This window comes from Pseudorca crassidens, chromosome 11 (assembly GCF_039906515.1).
Source record: "Pseudorca crassidens isolate mPseCra1 chromosome 11, mPseCra1.hap1, whole genome shotgun sequence".
Taxonomy (NCBI): Eukaryota; Metazoa; Chordata; class Mammalia; order Artiodactyla; family Delphinidae; genus Pseudorca; species Pseudorca crassidens.
Genome location: NC_090306.1, coordinates 100,905,222 through 100,929,315, shown reverse-complemented (window position 1 = coordinate 100,929,315; position 24,094 = coordinate 100,905,222). Strand labels below are relative to the sequence as shown.

General features: G+C 52.0%; 1 protein-coding gene across 5 annotated transcripts in view; it reads right to left on the bottom strand.

Annotated features, from left to right (window-relative positions):
* Positions 1–17,372, bottom strand: part of SAMM50 (SAMM50 sorting and assembly machinery component) — a 33,082-nt gene extending 15,710 nt beyond the window's left edge. The window contains exons 1-10 of one of the 5 annotated variants that reach the window (XR_010932693.1): positions 13,524–13,624; positions 11,943–12,053; positions 10,410–10,511; positions 9,494–9,581; positions 6,246–6,352; positions 5,636–5,766; positions 5,311–5,398; positions 2,803–2,931; positions 2,234–2,305; positions 1,353–1,439 (exon numbers count right to left, since the gene is read on the bottom strand). Coding sequence is in view for 4 of the 5 variants with exons in the window: in XM_067698333.1 (XP_067554434.1) it covers positions 1,353–1,439; positions 2,234–2,305; positions 2,803–2,931; positions 5,311–5,398; positions 5,636–5,766; positions 6,246–6,352; positions 9,494–9,581; positions 10,410–10,511; positions 11,943–12,053; positions 13,524–13,571 (963 nt within the window). In the remaining variant the exon portion in view is untranslated. Of the gene's footprint in view, positions 1–1,352; positions 1,440–2,233; positions 2,306–2,802; positions 2,932–5,310; positions 5,399–5,635; positions 5,767–6,245; positions 6,353–9,493; positions 9,582–10,409; positions 10,512–11,942; positions 12,054–13,523; positions 13,625–16,943 lie in introns of those variants that run through there. The other 4 variants (XM_067698334.1, XM_067698336.1, XM_067698333.1 and 1 more) reach the window with 4 other exon arrangements.
* Between the last annotated feature and the right edge of the window lie 6,722 nt (positions 17,373–24,094).

Below are 24,094 nucleotides of genomic sequence, written 5' to 3'. Positions count from 1 at the left end.
GTGCCAGCAGGACCTGCGGACCGGCCCCCTCGCTCTCTCCTGCCCTTCCCCCGCTCCTCACCCAGCTGAAACTCCACGCCGGTCACTAGGACTCACCGACCTGTCTTCAGCTGAGCGGGCAGCACCCTGGGCCTGGTCAGCCCGCCCTGCTCCCTCAGCTGTTTCTGGGCGACCAGCTGTTGGGGAGACGCCACTGAGGGTGGAGGGCTCACCTTAAGTCACTCTAAGTGCTACGGGCCTCATCCAAGACGCCTCCCCTGGCCCTCGAAGATAAGGCAGCACCCCCGTGGTGGCATTCTGTCCCTTAACTCTGCTGGATCGCTCTTCACGTCACCTGTGAACCCCTGCCGCACTGTATATAAAGCCATTTGCGTGTAGGCCTTCCTTCACTAGCATGTAAGAACGGGCACTGTGTTTATTTACTGAGGTATTCTTAGCGCCCCGACAGTGCCTGGGAGCCAGTATATGTGGGAAGGAGGGAGGGGCGGGTGGGTGCATGGATGGGGGGAAAGGAGGCTGAGAAAGAGAAACCGAGGCGTGGAAGGAGAAGCAGTCGTAATGGAGTCAACAATGGCTGACAGCGCGCCATGGAGGGAGCACAGAAGAGGACCAGAAAGAGCTCGCCGAACTGAGCGAGAAGCCCCTGGCCGCCTCCGGAAGAGCAGTGGCAGGGGAAAGGCAGGAACCAAATCTGAAGTGCACTGAGTCCAGGACTGACCGGCAGCAGTGATAAATGATTCTAAAACAAAAGCATGTCCCACTTCATTAAAACTCACTCCTGGTCCCCAGGGTCTAAGGAGGCGGTGGGGGTGTGGAGAGCCGTCCCTCAGTCGCCCGGGCGCTGGGAAGACTGGAGAATAAGCATGGTGTCTCCCAGCCTGGGGCTCCACTGCCTCGATCTGAATCCAGTCACTTACTCCTAAGGTCCTGAGGGAATCAGGAGGAACTAAACCAAACTGGCTAACACAGAAACTCCTGGAGGCACCCAGAGCCTTGACAACCTAGCAAAACCAGGTGAAGACACAGAATTTCTCTGGAAGTAACAGCAGGAGACGAAGAAAGCGGCAGCCCTGTCCTCCAGACACACGTGCTTGACAGCCCTGAGCGGATAAGTGGGGAAGGGGCTCTTTTACGTACAATGACTGACAGATGAGTTTTAAAGGGACTGCTCATCGCTTCTCCCCAAGGTAGCTTCAAGTCTGGCTAAACTGAAAAGATTAAGCGCTTGACTTTCAAGCATCAGTGTTCTGACCTCTTTACTGTTTTAGATATTTGGGAACTGAGATCTTCTAATAAGATTCCAAAAACAAGAGATAAAAACACAGGTGACAATGTTCTGACGAGATACTCACTGAATCAAGTATGAGTTGCTTATTCAACTGAAGCTCAAAATCTTCTTTTATGAAGCTCACATCCCCTCCGGTGTAGCCTGCCAGCTCCTGTGGGCGAGGGTCCTCAGGTCAAAGGGAGCCAACAGACCTGTTACAGAGGGTTCTAAACAGCGTCACTGCGGTTAAGTCTGCTGTTCTGTATGCTTAGAAAGGCAACACGCCACTTCTGTCTCCTAGAAGCTACGTCCTAGTTGTTCTGGACGGTACCAGGGGCCTGACAGAGGTACACAATCACTAAACACACTGAGTAACCGCAGAGAACGGCATTCCTTACGTGTGAGAGCAAAACACTGGCGACATCAACACTTCATTACAGAGCTTGCTAAGGACGATACGGCTTGTTTGGCCTAATCAGTGTTTGCGGCGGAAAAAAAAATCAGCCTACCTTTTACAATTTGGCACATTTCCTATGAAAATCTGATTTCTAGCTGCTCCTCTGACACTGAGATCAGGCAAACAGAGCGTCGGAGCCCCGCTTCTCCCCGAGGTCACCTGTCAGGCCCTCCCGGCATGTGAGTTACAACCCCTGCCTTGGGTGTTCTTCAAGGGTCACCAGGGAAGTCACTCCCATCAAATCACAACTTTCCTCCTGGCCTAGTAAGTGACACCACCAAAGAGACCGGAACCTTATCCTGACTCTGTGCTCTGTGAAGGCAAAGCCTGAGCTACAGGGAGCAAATCCAGGGCTAGGAACCCCGACGGGGACAGACACCCTTGCAAGCCATTCTAGAAGGACTTTCACAATGAGAGGAAAATGTATTAAAAACGTGACTACCCTTGCATGATGCCCTATCCCTCCAGGGTCACGGAGCCTGCAGAAGTCACGGGGGAAGGAATACTACCTGGTTAACCTTCAGCAAAGCACCTCTTCTCGGTAAGATGGAAGGGTTCCGAGAGTCGATGACCATCGCGTGCTGCAAGAAATGCGGATCGGGGGCGTCTGCACTTCAAACAGGCCTCTGACACAACACCACACACTCACTGGGCACTAATCGTATGCCAGGCACTGTGCTAAGCATTCCATAACTCTTCTGACACTTAATCTTTACGGAAACCCCATGTTACATGTGAGGGACCTGGGAGAGTCGGGGAAACAAGTCACATCCACTGGGTGGGCCATTCCGACCCATCGCCGGCTCTGTTCTCTCAGGGAGCTCGACACCCTGACCAGTCAACTCAGCCAGCTCCCGACTAAGATGCCACAGTCAGCTCTTACGCACGCCACTGCCCGTTACCTCTGATGTTACTTAGAAAAAATGACATGCGGTTGTGTCCAGAAATTCAAGTGACCAGAAGGCACCATTTTAGCCTCCCAAACTGTGACGCTTCTCAATCCCTCCCGATGCAGGCGAAGGCGATTCTCCCAACTTAAGGCACGGCTGCGTCAAAGTATCTACACATCTGCCCTTACCGAGAGAGATGACTTCAGCGAGTGCCCGCTCTCTTTTCGGACGGCAAAAGACACTGTCCTGGCAAGGCAGCCCAGCTCTCGCCACACGCCCTCCCACTTCACAGTGTGGCTGGTCTTCCAAATGGGAAACTGCAGGCAAACACGGGAAACCGTCAGCCTTCCGTGCTGCGCGGACAGGGGGCCGCCCCAAGTCAGGTCCTGGGATGAGGCGGCACTAAATGGACGGACTAAAAGCTAAGACACAATGTTTTTAATGATGGATGGGAGACAGGAAGAGACGAAGGGAAGCTGGGGAAGGAGGGAACAGAGCAGGCAGGCAGGAGGGAGGAGGGGAGAAAGCCACGGCCACGATCAAAGGGAAAAACTGCACGAGGGGCAGGGCTGTGCTTTGGGTGCGGAGACGGGGTGGCTCGTCTGAAAGCTGCATGCAGCTTTGTAACTGACTGCTTCCTTTTCCAGTCTAAGACCATCGGACACACACCCCGCCGGCTGTCTGCAGCCAGGAGAGGTGACCCAGATGACCCACATCAGCCCCTGGAGAAGAGCCAGGAGACAAGTTACACATGAGTGAAGAGCTTCCTCCCTGCGGCCAGAGAGGCCTGAGCCAAGTGAACGCTGGGGTCCAGGCAAGTGGGACCCGCCTCTTGGCCTGACCCTCTTCCCTCGAAGCCAAGCCAGCCTGTCTTAGACTTCCGTCTTAGAGAAATGTCCAGGTTGGTTGTGAACAGCGAATGACGTAGTTTGGTGGCCTTGGGAAGGACACCAGTGATGCAACCCTTACAAGGGAGCCAGGCCACGTCAGTCCCCAGAGGGAGTCCCACGCTGGGCATTCTCGTGGCACTCAGGCCCAGAGAGCCCACGTGGCTTCCAGGGTGACAACGTGGGGCCACTACCTCAGCACGATTCCTTGTGAAGCCGCCACGAGGCACCGGGCCAGGCCCTGGGGAGGCAGACGGTGGGAGGGCAGGCCTGCCCAGCCGCCTTTTCTGCAATGAGGGTCCCAAGATGCAGCTACTTTCCCAATGCCTGTGGGAGGGGGAGAGCTGACGTAAAGCCTTCCTCCCTCCCTTATAAGGCGGCTCTTAACGGGAGAAACACTACTGCTCAGAGGAGACACATCTGTGTCTCTGGATTCCCAGCAGGAGGACGAGGCAGGGCCCAGATGATGCCACTGGGCTTGCATAGCAAGCACCTACTTGGTGCAGACCCCGAGGACACACATGAGGAGGATGCGGTTTTCTCCTCCGCAGCCTCTGCTCTCAACGGCAGGGCTGCAGCTGCAGGAGCTCCAGCCCTTGCGTCCCTTTGCCTGCCCTCCCTCGCGGCCTATTCCAACACTCTGACGTCCTGCATCTCTATCCCACGTGGACAAACAAGGTGCTTCTACTCTCCTGAGGATCTGCTCTTTCAAAAAGGCTTAAAAGAAAGAGATAAAAGGGGACTCGGGAGAGAAAGGTGGGGAGAAACCTCCCACCCTGTCAGTAGCCTCCGCGTCCTGCGGGAGGGCAGGGCTGGAGAGAAGAGTGTCTGCCAGGGTGTCGGCTGCCGCGTCCCCAGCACTGGGCAGGAGGGTCTGAGGGCAACCCCCTGCACATGGAGTAGGGCGGCCACACCGAGGTGAGAATGGACATGCGTCTCCATCCTGAGCTGCGCCCTCCTGGCTACCTCGGAGCACTCAGTTTTCATGACTTTGGGCTGCAAGGGTAAGAAGCATGAGTGGCTGATGCGTCTCGAGTGCCCACAGGGGGCTGAGCGCACAGCAGGAGGCAAGCCTGGGCAGGGACTGGGGACTGTCAGACCACAGTCACGGGGCAGGGGCGACGAGGGGCGTGCTGAGACAGTTTCCTGGGCCCCATTCCTGGTGATGCTCACTCAGCAGGTCCCTCGGGACCATGAATTTGCAGGTAAGCCCGAGGCTGCTGGTCTGAAGACTTGGGGAACTATTTTTATACGAGATTGTGTCTCAAGGTCTTTCCTCGTTAACTAAAGCCTAGAACAGGACGGGAGGAATAAGGATGATCTAGAAAGGAAGAAAAGAAAGAGCAGCGTTCATTGTAAAGCCAAAAAATGGTCAAACGATAGTAACTCCATGTGCTGCATCCTGCTAGACGTCAACTAACTGTAAACCAATGATGAAAGCTTCCAGAAACCTGAAGTAACTTTCACTGGCTGTCAGGTTTCGATCTTAGCAGGTACAGGAAGGACAAACAGATGGTGTCCCAGGAAGTCAGGAGCAGGGAAGAAATGTGACCAGGTCAAAGGAGCTGCCACCATGGAGATTAGCCACTCTCTGGCCCCGGCACGTGCACTTGGCTAGTGAAGAGGTGCCCTGCCGGCAGGGCAGAGAACAGAGGGCGACCCCAGCAGCAGTGCCTGAGGCTCCGAGCATCAGACCACACAGTGGCTGTGCGCGCCCCGCCCTGCCCCCACTTGCTGTCTTTGGGAATCAATCAATCAACAGACTCTTTGGTCGCAGTGTCCGAAGGGAAGGACTGAAAAGCTACTTACACTGTACTCGGCTGACACTCCTCTGTCTGTCTCGCGCAGTGAGCTCCAAGGGAACTGTCCCGTAACTTTATATACGTTTACAGAGAAACTAGGAGACAATGGGACAGAGCTTTAAAAGCTGAAACAGTGATTGTAACTTGTACACATTTAAATCAACAGATTTAAAAATATACTTCAGGGGTTCATCTTCATGGGGAAATCTACGGGCTTGTTGTAACACTGCAGAAGGGTCAGCTGATTCTGCAGAGTTTCTTTTCACAAACAAGCCACCTATTTTAACTTTTAAACCAGGCCACTGAACTCAATGATCTGTTTGGCTTCCTACTTTCTTTCGAAGTGTCCAGGCTGTGGTTTGAAGAAGGACAGGCCATACGAAGTTTCTTTTGTTCCATAGGAAAACTGAAAAGTCACCTTTTCTGCACGGCCTAGAAGATTAGGGAGTTTGAGGCCAAGTACCTAGGAGGAAAAAAAAATAGCAGGGGTTTAAATGGAAGGAATGATAACTGTTTAGAAAGACTGCGAGAGCTAAGGGACTCACTCAAACAGAACAGAACTGTAGATGCGGGTCTGCCTTTCATTTGTGATCGCTCCTCATCCTTCAAGCGTGCCTCCGCTGAGCGCACACACCTGGTGAATTCAAGAAGGCTAAACCTTCTGACTGAAGCTCAGAGAAGTCAACTCCACGGGTTTGGAGTTTAGGGGAATTTCAACAGGAAACTAGTAATATGAACATGTGATATGCCCACATCACTCCCAAACAATCCACACTTATAACAAAGCATGTTATAGTCAACTCTAAGATGAATGAGGACTACGGGATAGTTTACAAATAAAGGTTGAGGGGCGTGAAAGAGTTCCCAAACTACCATCAGTCGTGTTTTCAAAGCTCACGATTGAAAGTTCCACTGTTAGGAAGGGAAAAACCTGTATCTCACCATGCTGCCTTCGTTGTTCCCAACCATGGTGTTATAACTGCCCGTTAATCTCCTTAATTCAGTTACTTCAAAGGTAACGTCTAACCCGTTGGGAAGAGCATTGTCACCTAATAAGTGAAAAAGATGAAACAATTCAGACAGCTCCAGCATGCAGTTTTATGTCTGGTCCCACTGCTGCAAATGACAAAACGCTTGGGTTTAAAGCCCAAGAACATGCACACACAGAATCCCATTACACCTCGACGCCAAACGGAAGATACCAAAAACGGACTTTGCTGCAAGGAATCAGCAGCAGCAGCATTACTTCAACACACGTTATTTACATTATTTGCCAAACGTACTTGTTCCCCTACTAGTGAGGCCCTTGAGAATACCTGGGGCCTCAATTCAGCTGACATTACAACGTGGAATTCTTGTGACAAGAGGGGCCCTAGGAACCCTGGCGGAGAAGCAACACGTCGACACAGATGGAGGAGGTGGATCTTCCTGTCCTTCCTCAAGCGGGGCGTGTGGTGCCTGAGCTCAGTGCAGCTACCCCTTAGCCACTGTGGGCCCCGGGGGCAGGGGAGCAGGGCTGAGCGCCGCAGGAGCCTGGGCGCCCCTCAGAAAGGTCGGGGCTGACCCTGCGGCCCTGGCTGGACACCAGCCGCATCTGGGAGCTGTCAGACTCACAGACACCCAGGCACTGGCTTGCAAACACTCAGATTCAGCTGGTCTAGGGTGGGGCCCTGACACCACTCTTCTTTTTGATTAGCAGACTTTACTGTTCAGAGCGGGTTTGGGTTTATAGAGAAACTGAGTATAAAGTTCTCACCCCCTCACACACATTTCCCCCTCATTCAGTCTGCACTAGTGTGGTGCGTCTGCTACAACTGACGAACTAACAGTGAGACGTTACTATGAACTGAAGTGTGACTTGCACTAAGCTTCATTCTCGGCGTTGTACATTCTGGGTGGCCGACAAATGGATGGCGTCCATTCTTTTTTAAAAGCTCCCGGGTAATTCTAAAGGCAGCCAGGGCGGAGAACCACTGACAGACGTGGACCCGCTGACCACATACACGTCACATTTACGACAGACAGGAGAGCGCTGAAACTAAATGCCACCCACAAGGCTTGCCACGAAGCAAGCCCTCCGGAGCAGCGGCAAGGGCCACTCGGTCACGCACTTGTTCGACCGGGGCAAGTCGCTTAAACCTCTCTGAGCCTGTTTCCTTAGCTGAAAAATGTTTTTTTCTAGAAGAATAACCATGACACTTCACCAGGTTTTTGTAAGGCCCCAACTGGGTCGTGTACAGAAACCCTCCCCACGGAGCCCAGCACAGACACTTCTGTTATTACTACCGCGACTCCAAGGGGCAGAGACAGCCGGTGGTGTCCCAGCACCCCTTCTCGCTGCGTACCAGTCCAGCGGGTCTCATGCTTCAGCACGCATCAGTCACCTGCAGGGCCCGCCGTGCCGGACGGCTTCAGTGGGATGTGCCTTTCTGCCAGGTCCCCAGGAGAGCAGAGCTGCTGGTTGGGGGTGCACTTTGAGAACCACGGTTGTCATCGTAATTGAATCCTCACGTCTTGGCTGGGTCTGTGGCCACACAGACTTGACTTCCCAGCCTGCCCTATAGCTCCATGTGGCCGTGGGATGAGAGGGGAGAACCGTGTACAACACGTGGGACAGGCGCTCGTGGAGTGGTGTGCCCTTTCACCCCTCCTTCCTCCTTCCTGAGGCTGGAACGGTGCTCAGCCATCGCAGGGACCAGGGGACCCTAGAGACGGTGCAGTGACAAGCACCAGGAGAAAACCACACCAGCCCCAGGTCGTGACCTCAGGGAGCAGAGCTATGACGACACCAGCCCCAGGTCGTGACCTCAGGGAGCAGAGCTATGACGACACCAGCCCCAGATGGTGGTCTCCCACCTGTCATGGAAAGAGATCTCTTTTGCCTAAGCCACTGGTATTTGGTGTCTCTGTTAGTCACAGATGAATCCATATTCCAGATAATGGAAATCCCTTTCATTCATATAGTATTTTACATTTTTGCAAGCACTTTCATATACTGTTTCCTTTTTTTTTTTTCTTTTTGCGGTACGCGGGCCTCTCACCGTGGTGGCCTCTCCCATTGCAGAGCACAGGCTCCAGACGCGCAGGCTCAGCGGCCATGGCTCACGGGCCCAGCTGGTCCGCGGCATGTGGGGTCTTCCCGGACCGGGGCACGAACCCGCGTCCCCTGCTTCGGCAGGCGGACTCTCAGCCACTGCGCTACCAGGGAAGCCCTACTGTTTCATTTTTATCTTCTCAAAACTATCTTCCACTCAATCCTGAAGAGTTCACTTGTTCCTTGATTCATTCCACATATGTATTTTTCAGCAGATGTCTACTCAACTCAGAATGAAGTCTGCAGCCACGTAGTAAGTCCTTCACGATGCAGTCTCCTGATCACTTTCCTGCCTTATCTTTCATCACTCTCCTTCCCCACATCTGCACTCTGGCTCTACGGAGCCCTGTGGTCCACCCAATGACCCTTTCTCTCTCTGGCCACTGGGCCTATTAAACACTCTCTCTCTCCCTGGAACACTCCTCATCAGCCCTGCTCCCCAAACGAACTCACACACATCTTTTAGGTCTGAGCTCATGTATCACCCCTTCCGGGAAATCTCGGATCCGTCTTTCCCTCCACCCCACCAGGAGAGGCAAAGTTTCCTCCTCCAGCATCCCCTGCTTACAGCACGACTTATCAGCTGAACTGTCCTCACTTCTCTGTCTGTCCCCGACGCTCTCCCACTTGACCAGAAGCTCCTTCAGAAGGAGACTATGCCTTGTCTGCTACTGTCTCCCCCCATGGCAGGGACTCATTAACGAAAGAATAAACACTGACCAAGTGGACAGAATTGCCCAATATCACACAACAAACGAGCAAATGAACAAAAACCAAAAGTGAAATCTGATTCCTACTGCCCTCCTCTTTAACACACATTTAGGTGGAGTCTGCTAAGAGCCCATCCGGACACCTGCTGGGGTGGGCTATTCAGAAAAGCCTGGCTCTCTCCTTCTCGGAAGGAGATCCTTCTCGGAGCCCTGGTACCATCCAGGGGCTCAGACAACAGCATCTTCAAAGTCACCCATCCTCCCTCAGCCTGACGTAAAGATCCAGTTACTCCCTTGAGGCCACAGGCGCTCTCTGCCTGGACACGAGGTGTCTGTGATCCTGGAGGACGGAGGGAATCAAACAGAAACCGCACCATAATATGCACCTTGACATGTATCGATCAAGACATCCACCTGTCTAAATATTCCCAGACGAAGCAATTTCTCACGGGCTTCGTGAGATTTCCTCATTACCTGTAAGAGAAAAAATAATAATAATAAAAATAGAGACTGTATTCCTCTAAGATCCGGGAATGTAAATGGTGGCTGTAGCATTTAGGCGGGCGGCTTAGCATGTGGTGTGAAGTACTGATCCCTGAGAAGAGCGCCCCACTAAGACCAGACAAGTGAGCCGTTACTTGAGTAAAAAGATTACTTAGTAAAAAGTTACTTTAAGCTTAAAAAAATATATACAGTTTTTTAAAGTGGGAATGGCCGAACACTGCTGAAAGGTCAAGTGAAACGGGGACTGGGAGAAGGCAGCTGGGCGTGGCCTCAGGAGGCTGCTGGCGACTCTGCCCAGGCTGGGAGATGTGGTGCCGAGGGCAGAAGGACAGAAGGAAGCCATGGAGGAGAAGACGACAGTGCAACCCAGGAAAGACCCCAATGGATAAACAGAGTAAAGGCCCGAGGAGACGGCGAGGGTGGGTAACTACCAAGAGCCCACGCCCCCGGTCGCTGAGGGCCCTCAAGGGGAAGCACACTGAGTGCTAACGGGGTGCGGGAAGGGTCAACACCTACTGCCACCAGCTCTACGGCAGCGCTGGGACGGCTGTGAGGAACACAGAGAGGGGCCAGTCGTGGACGGGAGGACAGACACCTCTTCTCCGGGATAAGGGTGAAGGCAAACGCACGTCAGTATGTGGGAGGCTTCTGGGAACTGAGGGGGCTCAGCCCCCTTCAGCGTAGGCGACAAGGTCATCCGTGGAGGCTGGGGCGGGGTACTCAGTGTGTGAGCGCACAGAGCTTCATGGGATCTTCAGAAGGGAATGGACAAGAAGGCCAAGCAGAGGGAATACTTGCCTCGATAAGGTTTTTAGCCTTAAAAACATCTCCAATTTCACACATGATGATGTCATCTTTAGTCCTTCCAAGCCCATCAAAATGAACGTGCTGGACGACCACCTAGACGTGACAAGGGGACGCAGATTACTGAGTACCAGACAGGGCAAGAGGTCAGGCATCGAGGCTAAAGACAAATGTCTGAAATTAGTTTCAAAGACTTTTTTTTTTTTTAATTTAATGATCCACGCTTCTTAATTCCTCACCTTTTCAAAAAACTGGTCACTTGAACTGACTAGGTCTTTACTTCCTGTGAATGAGATCAACGAGGTCTCTGCAGCCAGGTGACCAAGGTCCAGGTCAGTCTTAAACCCAGGCAGGGTGCAGAGGTCCCCTACACATCCTTCCCCAAATGTTCCCCGAGCACTGGCCTCTGGATGACGCTGACCGTGACCTGGTGTAGTAACGGCATGTATTTTCCCAGAGATCTTGTGTGGATTTCAACATAGCCTGATAAATGCTGGCTCAGAGCCTCTCACCTGTCTATAAATGCTCACTTCATTGAATAAAAATGCACTGATTACCTATGAACCAAGTATCATTCTGAACACTGAGAATATAGCAGTGAGCAAAACATAAAAATTCCTGCCTCTGTGGAGGTTATATTCTAAAGGGGAGAGAAATAGGCAACATACACAGTACAGTAGATGGTAGTGAGCAACAGAGACAAATCAAGAAGGGATAATGGGCAGTGGTAGGGAAATGTATGACTTACAGGTGATCAGAATACTATACTAAGATCTTAAGCAAAGAATTAATGGGGGCTTCCCGAGTGGCGCAGTGCTTGAGAATCTGCCTGCTAATGCAGGGGACGTGGGTTCGAGCCCTGGTCTGGGAGGATCCCACGTGCCGCGGAGCAACTAGGCCTGTGAGCCACAACTACTGAGCCTGCACGTCTGGAGCCTGTGCTCCGCAACAAGAGAGGCCGCGATAGTGAGAGGCCCGCGCACCACGATGAAGAGTTAGCCCCCGCTTGCCACAACTAGAGAAAGCCCTCGCACAGAAACGAAAACCCAACACAGCAAAAATAAATTAATTAATTAATAAACTCCTACCCCCAGCATCTAAAAAAAAAAGAATTAATGAAAAATGTGCTTACATTTCTCCCACTGTATTTAATTTCAAAAGCAACCAAGTTTAGAAAAACTTTTATTCAAGACCCAAGGTCTGTTTTCTGGGAGCAGGGAACAAAGAATAAACTTAAGCATAATTTGAGTTTCTCTCTGAAATACTTTTGGGTTTTTTTTTTTTGTAACATAAACTCAAAAATGTGTTTGTTTACACTTGCCACGTAAATAATCACCAAGGAAAAACGATTCCTTTAAAACCAGAAACTATTTCTCCAAGTGTCCAGTCTTTCTGAAATGTAGTTGGCTGCAAACTCTCCTTTGATAAAGGTGTTGACACAGGTTAATCCCTTTATGTTTCCCCAGCGGCTTGTGGAAGCGAGTGTTTCTAGTAACAACTCTATCCAGCCCTCAACAGGATACTCACATCCTTGTTCTCAAGAATCTCCTGTTTAGCTTCAGGTTCAACTTCAACAAATTCAGCTTCTTCTCCTAATGCTCCAAAATCAGGTCCACTGGCTGGAAGAGGCTCCAAACTCTGAAAGGGAGGGAGGAACCACAGATAAATGAACTTATATTAAAAAACAAAAGCTTGGGGGCCTCCCTGGTGGCGCAGTGATTGAGAGTCTGCCTGCCGATGCAGGGGACGCAGGTTCGTGCCCCGGTCCGGGAGGATCCCACATGTCGCGGAGTGGCTGGGCCCGTGAGCCATGGCCGCTGGGCCTGTGCGTCCGGAGCCTGTGCTCTGCAGCGGGAGGGGCCGCAGCAGCGAGAGGCCCGCTTACCGCAAAAAAAAAAAAAAAAAAAAAAAGCTTGGGACTTCCCTGGTGGCACAGTGGTTAAGAATCTCCCTGCCAATGCAGGGGACACGAGTTTGAGCCCTGGTCCGGGAAGATCCCATATGCCGCGGAGCAACTAAGCCCGTGCACCACAACTACTGAGCCTGCGCTCTAGAGCCCACATGCCACAACTACTGAAGCCCGTGTGCCACAACTACTGAAGCCTGCGCTCTAGAGCCCGTGCTCCGCAACAAGAGAAGCCACCGCAAGGAGAAGCCCGCACGTCGCAACAAAGAGTAGCCCCCGCTCGCCTCAACTAGAGAAAGCCCGCGCGCAGCAATGCAGACCCAACACAGCCAAAAAAAAAAAAAAAAGCTTTTAGTTTTGTCTTTAGACGGTGCCCCAGAAAACTCAGGACCGTGGTGCCCTCTGGGGCTGAAGGCAGCAGGGTGGGGGGCACACGGGCAGCATAAGTGGCTGTCGACGCACAGGTGTTAGGCTGGCGCTGACCCCTCGCTGTCCAGAGTATTGTTAATTCATAAAGCAAAGACGAAACTTCATCAGCAAAAGGGTCAGGCACAAACCTACGATGGTTGTGCCATGAACCGAGGACTATACCGCACCTAGTTCTGTACACTTGAGGCCCATCTGAAGACCAAAAAAAAAAAAATTTTTTTTTTTTGCTTTCCCGTCATAGAAAGTATCCTAATTTTTAAAATCAAAACTGGATACATTCTAGGATAATTATATTAACCAGCCAAATTAGTAAAAAATATGTTTCTGGACTCATAATTCGTTTTGGTTCAGGAAGTCTCACAAACTAAGGGGAACTGCATATGCTCATAAAACGGGCCAGCCAGAAAGCAGTCCCTTCCTTCAGTCTGAACTGACATTGTCTCAAAAGCATTCTAGCATCTTCTGAATAAGGATTCTATAATAATAATTATGGAGACATGATAATATAATAGTTCGTATAATAATGAACACATAACAGTGTGTATTTATTACATATATACGGGGATTGCCAGACACTCGTGGAAATGGATTCAGAAGGTCTAGTGTGGCACCAGGTGATGGGAGAAACAGGCAACTCTGGGGAAAACTATGGGAACTAGTATCCGGCTGCTTCCTCACTCCACCAGTTCTCTACAGATAAGCACTTCTGAAGCGCACAGGAGCGTCTGACATCTGCAGAAAGAGGAGCAGTGGGGACTCGGGGCCCCTCTCACCTTCTCCCTGGAATGTTCACGGCCTCTTGTCAGCACATCCTCCATCATGCCACTGGTCCTCCGGAAAGGTAATGGCCTGACAGCGCCATGTCCTCTCTCCCATCCTTGCCCTAAAAGACTCCGAGAGTCCTCAAAGGTGCCCTCAGGGGCACATGCAACTAGATTCCTTAGCAGGGCACGTGAGGACCTCCACCATGCGGCCCCCACCTGCTACTCCAGATTCAATCCCCACCACTCCCGACCCTTACCTTTGTGTCTGTGCACACCTGGTTCTCTCCGCCCAGGTTAACTACCTGCCTCCCCCGAAAGAGCTGAAAGAACCACCTGCAGTGCCATCTCCTCTGTGAGCCATCCCTGGCTTCTTCAGGGAGAATCAGTCCCTCCTTCACAAGACACCTCTTGGAGGAAATTTATGACCCTTACAGGTACTGCTTTTTCTTATTTTTATCTGCCCTGCTATATCAGAAATAATCAAATATTTATGGAATGGGTGAGTGAATGATTTTTTCTTTTGTTCTCACATTTCATAAACATCTGAGTGCCTACTGTCCCCTAAAGAGCAGGGAATGCAGCCGTGCATAAGACAGAACCAGTCCTTCCCTCAGTGGCAGAAGTGGATTATTTACAGAAGTAAAAAGGGAAGATAATGCTGGGCAAAGAAACAGAATTTATTGCACATAATTATCCTTTCCTTTTTGTTGTGTAAATTTTTTTTTTTTTTTTGTGGTACGTGGACCTCTCACTGTTGTGGCCTCTCCCGTTGCGGAGCACAGGCACCGGACGCACAGCCTTAGCAGCCATGGCTCACAGGCCCAGCCGCTCCGCGGCATGTGGGATCTTCCCAGACCGGGGCACGAACCCGTGTCCCCTGCATCGGCAGGTGGACTCTCAACCACTGCGCCACCAGGGAAGTCCAGTGTGTAAATATTTTTAAAACGAGATCATTACTATATTTCTCAAAAATATGAACAAATTAAAACAGTAACTTTTTTTTTTTTTTTGCAGTACGCAGGCCTCTCACTGCTGTGGCCTCTCCCGTTGCGGAGCACAGGCACCGGACGCGCAGCCTTAGCGGCCATGGCTCACAGGCCCAGCCGCTCCGTGGCATGTGGGATCCTCCCAGACCGGGGCACGAACCCGTGTCCCCTGCATCGGCAGGCGGACTCTCAGCCACTGCGCCACCAGGGGAGCCCAATAGTAACTTTGTAATGCAACATTTCATGAATGTGCTTTCTGTATTTAAGTTTACGTAGTGCAAAGAAGTATATTATAGAGGCGCAGATTGTCTATGCAGAGCATATACTATGGTTAGGAATATACGCACATATTCATTCTTCTGAATCTGAATGCTTGACAAAAAGACTTTGGGCATAAAGTCTATGCTAAAAAATTTCCATTACGGTTCCTAAAACCTCAAAAGCATGAAACACACCTCACCAAAGACATGCTAGACCCATCTGTATTCTTAAATCTGAAATTTAGCCTTTAATTCAAAAGGTGATGTCTTTACAGTTTCACCACTGCACCAAAGCCTGATGTCCTAAATGAACTGTTTCACTACTAGAGATTCATTCATTCTCCAAATATCCACCCACCATGTGACAAGCGCTTACAAGGTCCTCACGCTCACAGAATTTACATTCCAGTGTCCGGGTACGCATTTAGTGAAATGAATTAAAGTAAATATTTGGATCTAGCCTCTAACCTTTAAGCAGATCGGTCTACTAGTGAGTTGACAAATTTTATCGAACGCCACGTGCCAGGCACTAGGCAAGGCAGTGGTAGCTGGAGAAATAGGACACGAAATAAATCTAATGAGTTATGAGCAGCATCCTTAGAGTGATATAGACTAGAATCAGATAGAAAATACAAGAAAAAATAATAGGTATCAAGGGTAAATACTGTTTCAGAAAACTTTTGTTTCACATACGCATGAAGGTACCAGATAGCAAATATGGGATGTTTTCTTACTGTGAGTCCTGAGCAAAATTCAAACAACGCTGGCTAGTGAAATGTAAAGGCCAAATTAAAGAACTGAAATTATTTCTTGTCAATACATTCATCAAAGGAGCAGCAGTTTTAGTGTCAAAGGAGCTTAATAAAAGCAGAGACTTTTTTTTCCTGTACTCCTAGCACCTACAACAGTGCCAGGCACAGAGTTGACCATCGGTAGATATTAGCTGAATAAACGAATGAATGCTTACTCTGCGAAGATGCTACAAGGGATGCAAGGCAAGTAAAATGCAGCTCCTACCGTCATCTAGAAACTTAGACTTTAAAAGGATAAGTCAAAAATGCAGAGCTAAGACAGGGCGCCAGAGCAGAAATGTCAAGGAGGTTGGCAACACATCCAAAATGAGGAGAGATAAGGAGGTTCATATAGGAAGTGACTTGAACTGAGTTCTAAAAGATGGGACTATTTTGCCAGCTGAAGATGGGAGTGGGGGTGAGTGATGAGAGAGGAAGCTCCGCCCAACAGCACGGTCCAAAGAGTGTGTCGAAAGAGGAACGGTGTTTCATTTGCAGGAAGTATCCGGAAATGGAAGTTAAGTCCATTCCCGCACACCAGGCTGAGAAGTCTGTGCTAAACTCTTTTGGGAAACTCCTGACAACTTCTCAGCAGGGCAACTCAAACAATCACGTTGTAGAAGAGACGTTGTGTTGAGGGCTGGGACTCAGGAGGTCTGAGTTTTAGCACATTCTGAGGCTCTAACGGTGTGACCTTGGACAAAGAGTCACTCTGTGGGTCTCAGTTAAGATTACGATAAAGAGCAGTTGGGCAGCTTGGGGGCCGCGCTAAGCACCCGAGCAAGTGCTTTACGTGTATTGTCTTTCAATTCTCCTAACAGCCCGGTGAGTACTATCACTGCCTCCGCTTTAAAAGGAGGTACTAAAGCTCAGCGAGGTTCCGTCTTTACACGGTAACCAAGAGACACGAGGACTCCTAGCTGGGTCTGGGTTGGAAGACACTACTTCGTGCTCTAAGAGTCTAGCAAGACCCCAGGAGCGGCTAGGCGGGAGAGTTCGGAAAAGGTGACGGGTAAGGAACTAAGACGCCCGAAACCGCTAAGGACAGAAAGAACTTATTCCTCCGCTGTAGGACATCACGCAAAGCCCAAGAGTCCTTTCCGGGCCACTGCCTCGCTAAGTGACCTTGGGCAAGTCACGCCCCTCCTCTGAGTATCCGTTTTCTGCTCGAAAGCCTGCGGTACCAGCTGGCGGCATCTCTGCGGCCTCCTCCACCCGGCCCGCGGCGGCCCAGCGCTGGGGCGCTACAGGCGGAGATCCCCGGCCCCGTTCCGCACCGGCCTCGGAGCCCTGCAGTCCCCTCACCAGGGCAACACTGGCCGCAGCCGCGACGGCGTCCCCCGCGGCGCCCACCCAGAGGTCACGCAGCCCGCGGGTCTCTGGGCCTCTTACCCTGGCGTGCACTGTCCCCATGGCTCCGCTTCTGGCCGCCGCCTCCCAGAGCTGCCCTGGCCCGACGAAGTCTCGGCGGGTGAGGCAGAGAGCGAGTCCCCAGTGGCGGAGCTACCGGCTGGTGCAACACCCACAAGCCCCCGGACGCGGCTGACTGGGGGCGGCCATCATGTCCCGCCTTCGCCCCGCCTCCTGGCTCACGGTTCCTCCACTCATTGGTCCTTAAGAATCTATGACCCGGATGTTCACGCCTACCCCGGGAAGCTCTGCGACTTGGAGACCGCCCGAGCGCCGAGCGTTCTGTGGCGCCCGGGAAGCTGCTGGCGCGTGGTGGGGGCCTTGCGTGAGGGTCCCGCTGGGAGTGCCGGAGCTGCCCTGGGGGAGACCAGACCAGCTGGTGGGCGCGCCGGGACTTCACTCACGTGTCTCCCTTAACCCTCCTGGCACCTCGGCCCAATGGTGCAGCGCTTGTCCCCGCGCTCTGGCCGAGGCTCGGCACACGCGGCTGCAACAGTGGCCTCACCCGGCGTCTGGAGCCGCACAAATCCGGATCGGCGCCCTGCTCCTCTCCTGCTGGCCGCACGGAGCTTTCAAGTCACTGAACCCCCACAGGGTTCAGCCTCCTCATTGGCAAAATGAAGTGTGACGGCCTTATCTGCTTCGCAGGGATGGATTACAAGGCTCGCATGAGAGTGTTATTAACGCCTGGCGCAGGGCAGGGCACTTAGTGAGCAGCGAATAAATGACCATTATTCTTTCAACTGCAGTAAATGTCAGTGCCTGTCATCGGGGGTTCGCATGGGGGCCACTCACATCGGAGAACAGGACAGCCCTGGGGCTTCGTTTGGGTGGTGGAAACAGCTTTCCCCCGCTCAGAAGACAGTATATAATAAGTAATAGTCACGTGGCGATAAATGCAATGAGAGAAACAAGTAAGAGACAAAATGAGAGAAGGATTTTCAGTATCATGTGCACTAATGTTTCCACCCCTTCCCAGAGACCCTGACACTCTTTTCTGTTTGATTAGCAGCACCGGAAGTCCTCCAGCATCCCTGGGGTAAATATTAAGTCCACATTCCCCTTCTTGCCTCCCAGGCCCTTCTCCTTCCCACACTGCATCCCTTGCCGGGTGACCTATCCATCTGTCTTCGCAGCTGGGCTATCAGTCCCCAGAGGTGGGGACCAGTCTGTCTGGTTCCCTCCACGAGCCCAGAGGCTAGCAGAGTGCTTGGCGTGATGCAGGGACCTGGTGAATATTTGCTGAATTACTGCTCCCCTGCCGTAGGCTAGGGCAAACCGACACACCCTGCTTATTGAAATTGCACATTCCTGGGCCTCAGCCCTGACCTACTGAACCAACTTCTGGAAAGCAGAACCTGGAGATCTGAATATTTTTAAAGCGTGCCAGGTAATTCTTTTGACAACTAGGTTTAAGAACCCCTCATTTTAAAAAACTCTTTAGGGCTTCCCTGGTGGCGCAGTGGTTGAGAGTACGCCTGCCGATGCAGGGAACACGGGTTCGTGCCCCGGTCCGGGAAGATCCCACATGCCGCGGAGCGGCTGAGCCCATGAGCCATGGCCGCTGAGCCTGCGCAGCAGGAGAGGCCACAACAGTGAGAGGCCCACGTACCGCCAAAAAAAAACCCTCTATGTCCATGTCTGACTTCATTACTAGTTTCTAACGTCTTTGAAGACATGGGGCCGCCAACCTGCTTATAAGGAACTTGGCCAGAAATGGGTGGAAGAGGAGCTCAGCAGGAGGGGAGGCAGAGGCGGCAGCAGGGCATCCGCGGGAGATGGGGGACAAGGATGCAGGGCCGTGATACAGGCAGGCAGGACGGCCTTGCACGAGAAGGGGAAAGGTGTGCAGGCCCAGGCCTGCGGCGAGAGACGTCTGGGCCTGGGCATGTGTTCAGGAGGCTGCAAGCTGATGAAAGAACTGGGCTATAAGTTAGCTGTTGACCCCAGGCAAGCCACACCCGTTTTAAGGGTCACTTTTCTCCACTATAAAATAATGAGATTGCTAAGGACCCTGCCAGTTGTACGAAAGATTTTTTTTTTAATTGGCTTTGCATTTCACACTAGGAAGTAATAGGTCCTGGGCTTTTGCAGGCTTTTAAGCCATTTTGGATCACCACTTGACAGGGAATCACAACCAGATTAGCTCCCGTTTAGTGGTTATGACGCTGGCTTTATGGACAGACCCGCTGGCTGGGGTTCAGCAGTGATTCTGCCACTGCTAAGCTGTGTGGCTGTAAGCAAGGCCCCTACCTCTCTGGGTCAGTTTCCTCTTTTGTAAAGTGAGGGTAGTAATGGCATCCACCTCACAGGATCGCTTTGAGGATTCAGTGAGTTAACAGATGTAAAGCTGTGCCTGGGCCAGGGAGAGTGCTCCCCCCACCACAAGGATTAGCTGTCCCTATACCCACGTGCCAGGCCAGGTGCCAAGTGCTTTTCGTAAATGGTCTTATCTAACCATCACAGTAAGGTAGGCTTTTGTAGAAGATGAAACTTAGGGCCAGAGAGACTAAGTGACTTACCCTAAATCCAGGTGGGACCCAAACAAAAGAGAGTGTGACATGGTCCCACCTCTGGCACTTAGCCACCTCTGAATGATGCCCACGTGTCCCAGGGTCTCAAGAGGGTGGGGGGCGTGGGGTGGAGTAGATGGTGGCTCAGAAGCCTCCCGACCCTGGATTCCCCTCTTCTGGCAATTTTTAAATGGGGGATGGTGGGTGGGGCATACATAACAGGCTGCAGCCACCAGGTGTCTGAGCGGGAGAAGCTCAAAACACTGCCCAGTTGTTACCCAGTAAGACTCCGAGTGCCCAGGGCTCAGGGCCCACAGACCTGGCCAACCTGCCTCTGGCCACCAAAGTGGGGCTTCACGGGTCTCACTGACCCCCAGCTCAAACTCAAAAGGCTGTTTTAGGTGTGAAAACTTGGACAGAGATCTCCAAAGATAATCTAGGAGACCAAACAAATTTTAAGCACAAGTCACAGAGGCTGGACACTTATTCAAAAATTCATGCTCCTGGTTCCCTGAAGCTCAGTTTTCTCATCTGTAAAATGGGGATAGTAGTTCTTAAAGCATAATGGTATAGTGAGGATTTAATGAACTAAAGCATGGGGCCTGGCACACTGTAAACACCGAATAAACTAGACTTTTCTTCCTGCATTTCCTTGTTATTCTCTTAAATAAGCCTCCTCTCAAGGAGAAGCCATGACTTTGACCTGCATATTACAGCAAGAGCCCTGAGCCAAACATAGCATTTGAGAACCCTATTGTGTACAAGGGCCAGGGTGGCAGAGGACACGGTAGGAGCGCAGCGACACAGCTCTACCCTCTCTGACAGTCACAACGTACGTTCCCTTTTTTTTTGGCCTCGCTACACAGCGTGCGGGGTCTTAGTTCCAACAACCAGGAACAACCCCGTGCTGTGCCCCCTGCAGTGGAAGCTCGGAGTCCTAACCATTGGACTGCCAGGGAATTCCTTGTCCACTAACATTTTAAAGGCTCTCAGAAATCCTGCATTTCGCTTTCTTTAACTCGGTATTTCCTGGGTTATTTATTCTGTCTTAAAGACTTTTTGGGTTTTGAGGTTTCCTGTGGCTGTCAGTGGCACTGTTCACCAGAATCTCTGCTGTTCCTCTTTTGGGCAAAAGGTAGACTTACTTGCATTTCCCCCGTCCATGTGACTTGCTTTGGTCCACTAGCTATAGGCAGAAGGGAGAGGTGTCACTCTGGATGGAGACCTTTAAGCACCATGTTCCTCCCCCACCGTCCACCCCGACCCTCGAGGGCCTGGGACAGGCTCAGCCTGGGTCAGCCAAGTCCGATGGGCATGTAGTCTGAGGAGTGAACCTTTTGGGAGTCTGGGAGTCTTTGTTAAACACAGCATAACCCCGTCTATCCTAACTGATAAAATCCCTAGCGCCATCTGCAAGGACACAACATTCCAGAAGATTTGGTTTATGAAGTGCTGATCCGGTCCCGTCACTCAGAGGAATGAAGATTAGTGACTACACTGGTCCCCTGGATAAAGTCAAACCCCAAATCTCAGAGGCCACGAGGAAGGGACGCTGGGTCTTCACAGATCGCTGCAGAGGTCACCCCTACTCTTAGTTTGGGGCACCCTGTGGTATGGACTCCCTGGGGCTGCAGCCTGGGTCTCCTTATTCCTTTCCCAGAGGGCGGGCACCCTGAGTGAGGGGCTTGCCTCCATCCCCCATGTCCCCAGCGCCTGTTGCCTGAGGAGTGAAGGTGAGCCGGTGAGAGGAAAGGGCACGGGCACCGGCATGAGGCAGAGGCCCGGGATGAGCAGGCAGGTGCCGGAGGACCAGGCTCTGAGCTGCCTGGGGGCACCGAGGGAGGGATGCCCAGGAGGAAGGCGGCTTCTCCGTGTGGGGAGGTGGGGGTGACTTGTCCGGGTTTGAGGCGGGGTGCAGGCCACAGGAGCCCACCAGGAAGTCGTTGCAGCAGCCCAGGGCAGGGGCGGGCTGGAGGAGAGGGTGGCGGACTCAGTGCGTCCCCAGTTCCTGGCTCAGGTGACTCGGCTGTTGATAGAACCAGGGCAGCTGATGAGGGAGCTGAGGGGCTCTGCACTGGAGGGAGGATGTTGGGGAGCCGATGGGGGGGTAGGTAGGGGGGTTAGGGGGGCCCTCACCTGAGCCAGAGACCGGAGGGGGGAGGGGGTTCCTCGGAGTGAGCGAGGCCTCCCCAGGCGCGGTTGTGTGCACGCCCCAGCCCTGGGGAAGAGCCCGGTAGCCAGGATGGCATCGGGGAGTCTGCAGTCCCAGAGGAAGGAGAGGGATCTGGGAAGGAGGGTCTGGCCCTCCGTGTCCAGGACAGAGCATGTGGAGGCCACCTGGCCCGGCAGGGCCGTCTGGGGCAGCGGGACCATAAACCTTGGGGGTGGGGAGGTCGCAGGGGACTTTAAAGGAGCCTGGCTGTGAGGCAAGGACAGCAGCGCTGTGGCTCCTCGCGAAAGACGCAGAGACGAGGGAAAGCACTTTCACGATCACGTTTATTATAAATGATTTTCCGATGAAAGGAATACTTGGAAATTTAATACACAATGCAATTACAGATAATGGCGTATTGCTAACCACCGTCGGTGTCCTGGCATACATCCTTTCAGTCTCTGTTCGACACATACACGCCCACACACGTCTTCATTTTTAACAGGACTGGGTTCATGCTTTGCACCAAGTTCTGCTGTTTACCAGATAGACTGTTGCTCCCTGGCATTAAACAGACTGCACTGATGATTCCCCAGGGCGTAAATGGACCATAAATAGAGGCAGGCTTTTATTTAACAAGGTGAGAGGAACGTGAGCATGTTTTGCATGCCGATGAGAAACCAGCCGTGCTGGAGAGGTGAGGGCCTTGGTCGGGGGATTGGTGAGGATGTGGGGTGAGTGACTTCTGGGAGCACAAAGACGAGGAGATGGGGTAGCATTTAAGGCACAGGTGGGAGGGCAGCCTTGGCTGTTTCTAAGAAAGTAATACACTTCCTTGTCTCACTGTCCATTTTTTAAAAATTATAAAACATATGCTCATCATAAGAAGGTTGAATAATTACAAAAAGTAGCAAGAAATAAGTCCCATGTAATCCTATCTTAACATATTTCTTGCCTTATAATGATCACAGCACTGGTGTATAGAATACTATCTACATGGAAGTATCCTGGCTACTATAAAACACTGCTGAAGTGCGGTTGTATCTGCTTAGACCTATGCTGTGGTTCTGATGGAAAAGGCCACTGGGAACCCTGACAGTCGGGCTCGGGGAAGGTATGAGGGTGTGTCACCAGGAGTCCAGGTGGGTGTCAGGCAGGCGACACCTCCCTCACTCCAGGCCAGCTCAGCATAGGGGATAGTGCTTTGTTCTGGGGCCCAGGTGGCCGGGGAAGCCCACCACTCACAGCCTTGCCTCACTCAGGGAGGGAGCGCTACCAGCACGGGAGCCCCTGCAAACTCGAGGAGCTCAGCTCGGCACCGCGTGACGGCCCCGTATTTTCACGAGCAGGCAGCCGCTGCCTTCTCGGTGCTCATGACCATATCAAGTCTCGAGCAGGCTTTGCCCCCAGAACCACACTCTTCTCTAAAGTGTACGTCCTCGCAGTGGAGTGCTGGGTTTGACCTTGCTGGTTCTGCAACTCCAGGACACATACACAGTGTGGGTGAGAGTTGCAACTTTTTGGGCCAACATTTACGATTTTGAGCTTACCATTGTTTCTTTTCTTTTTGTTATACTCAAATGCATAAATAAGAAAAACAGACACACACATTTCACCTTGGGTCATATTGCACTGTGCTTGCCAACAAATTACCGCCCTGGAGAGAAGGTGGGTACCTGCCTCTCGCTCATCTCCATTAGGGCTCTGCAAGTGGAGAGGACAGGTGAGGACCTGGGGGTGCCAGGGTGAACGTCTCGTGCACTGGAGTTTTTTTTTTTTTTTCCTGGCCACGCCGCACAGCATGCAGAACCTTAGTTCCCCGACCAGGGATCGAACCTGCGCCCCCTGCGGTGGAAGCGCGGAGTCTTAACCACTGGACCGCCAGGGAAGTCCCTGAACTGGATTTTTTTTTTAAGGCTTCTTCTATTAATATCTCACTGATTCCCATAATATATAATTCAACAGGAAATACGAAGATACCCTTATAATTAATATAAAACTTTCAAATATTTAGAGTAGGTCAAAAAGATGTACCAGAATGTAAATAAGTTACCATCTTTTAATGCCCCCCTAACCGGGGTGTCCTTGGAGGATGGCATCCCCCTCGCCCCACAATGACTGCTTCCTGTACGGAAAGATGGGACCCTACTCCTTTCTTCCTTTGAACCCCCAAGACTGCACAAAGGGCAGCCCAGCCCCCAGCCACAGGGTTCCCTCTACCCACCCCACACCCCCTCCAAACACCAGTCATTCTAGGACCTTCCACCAGGACAGCTGAGTGGGCGGCGAGTCCACTTGCGGGTGGTCGGCCTCCTCCACGTGGCCACTACCGTCACTTCCCAGAGCAAACCGGATCCCTCCGCTCCCTGCTTCAAACACTTCCGTGTCTGCTAATAGCGAAAACAACCGTGGGCTCCTCTCCCGAGTGCCCACCACGTGGCCGGGACTGTGCTAGGGGCTCCCGGAAG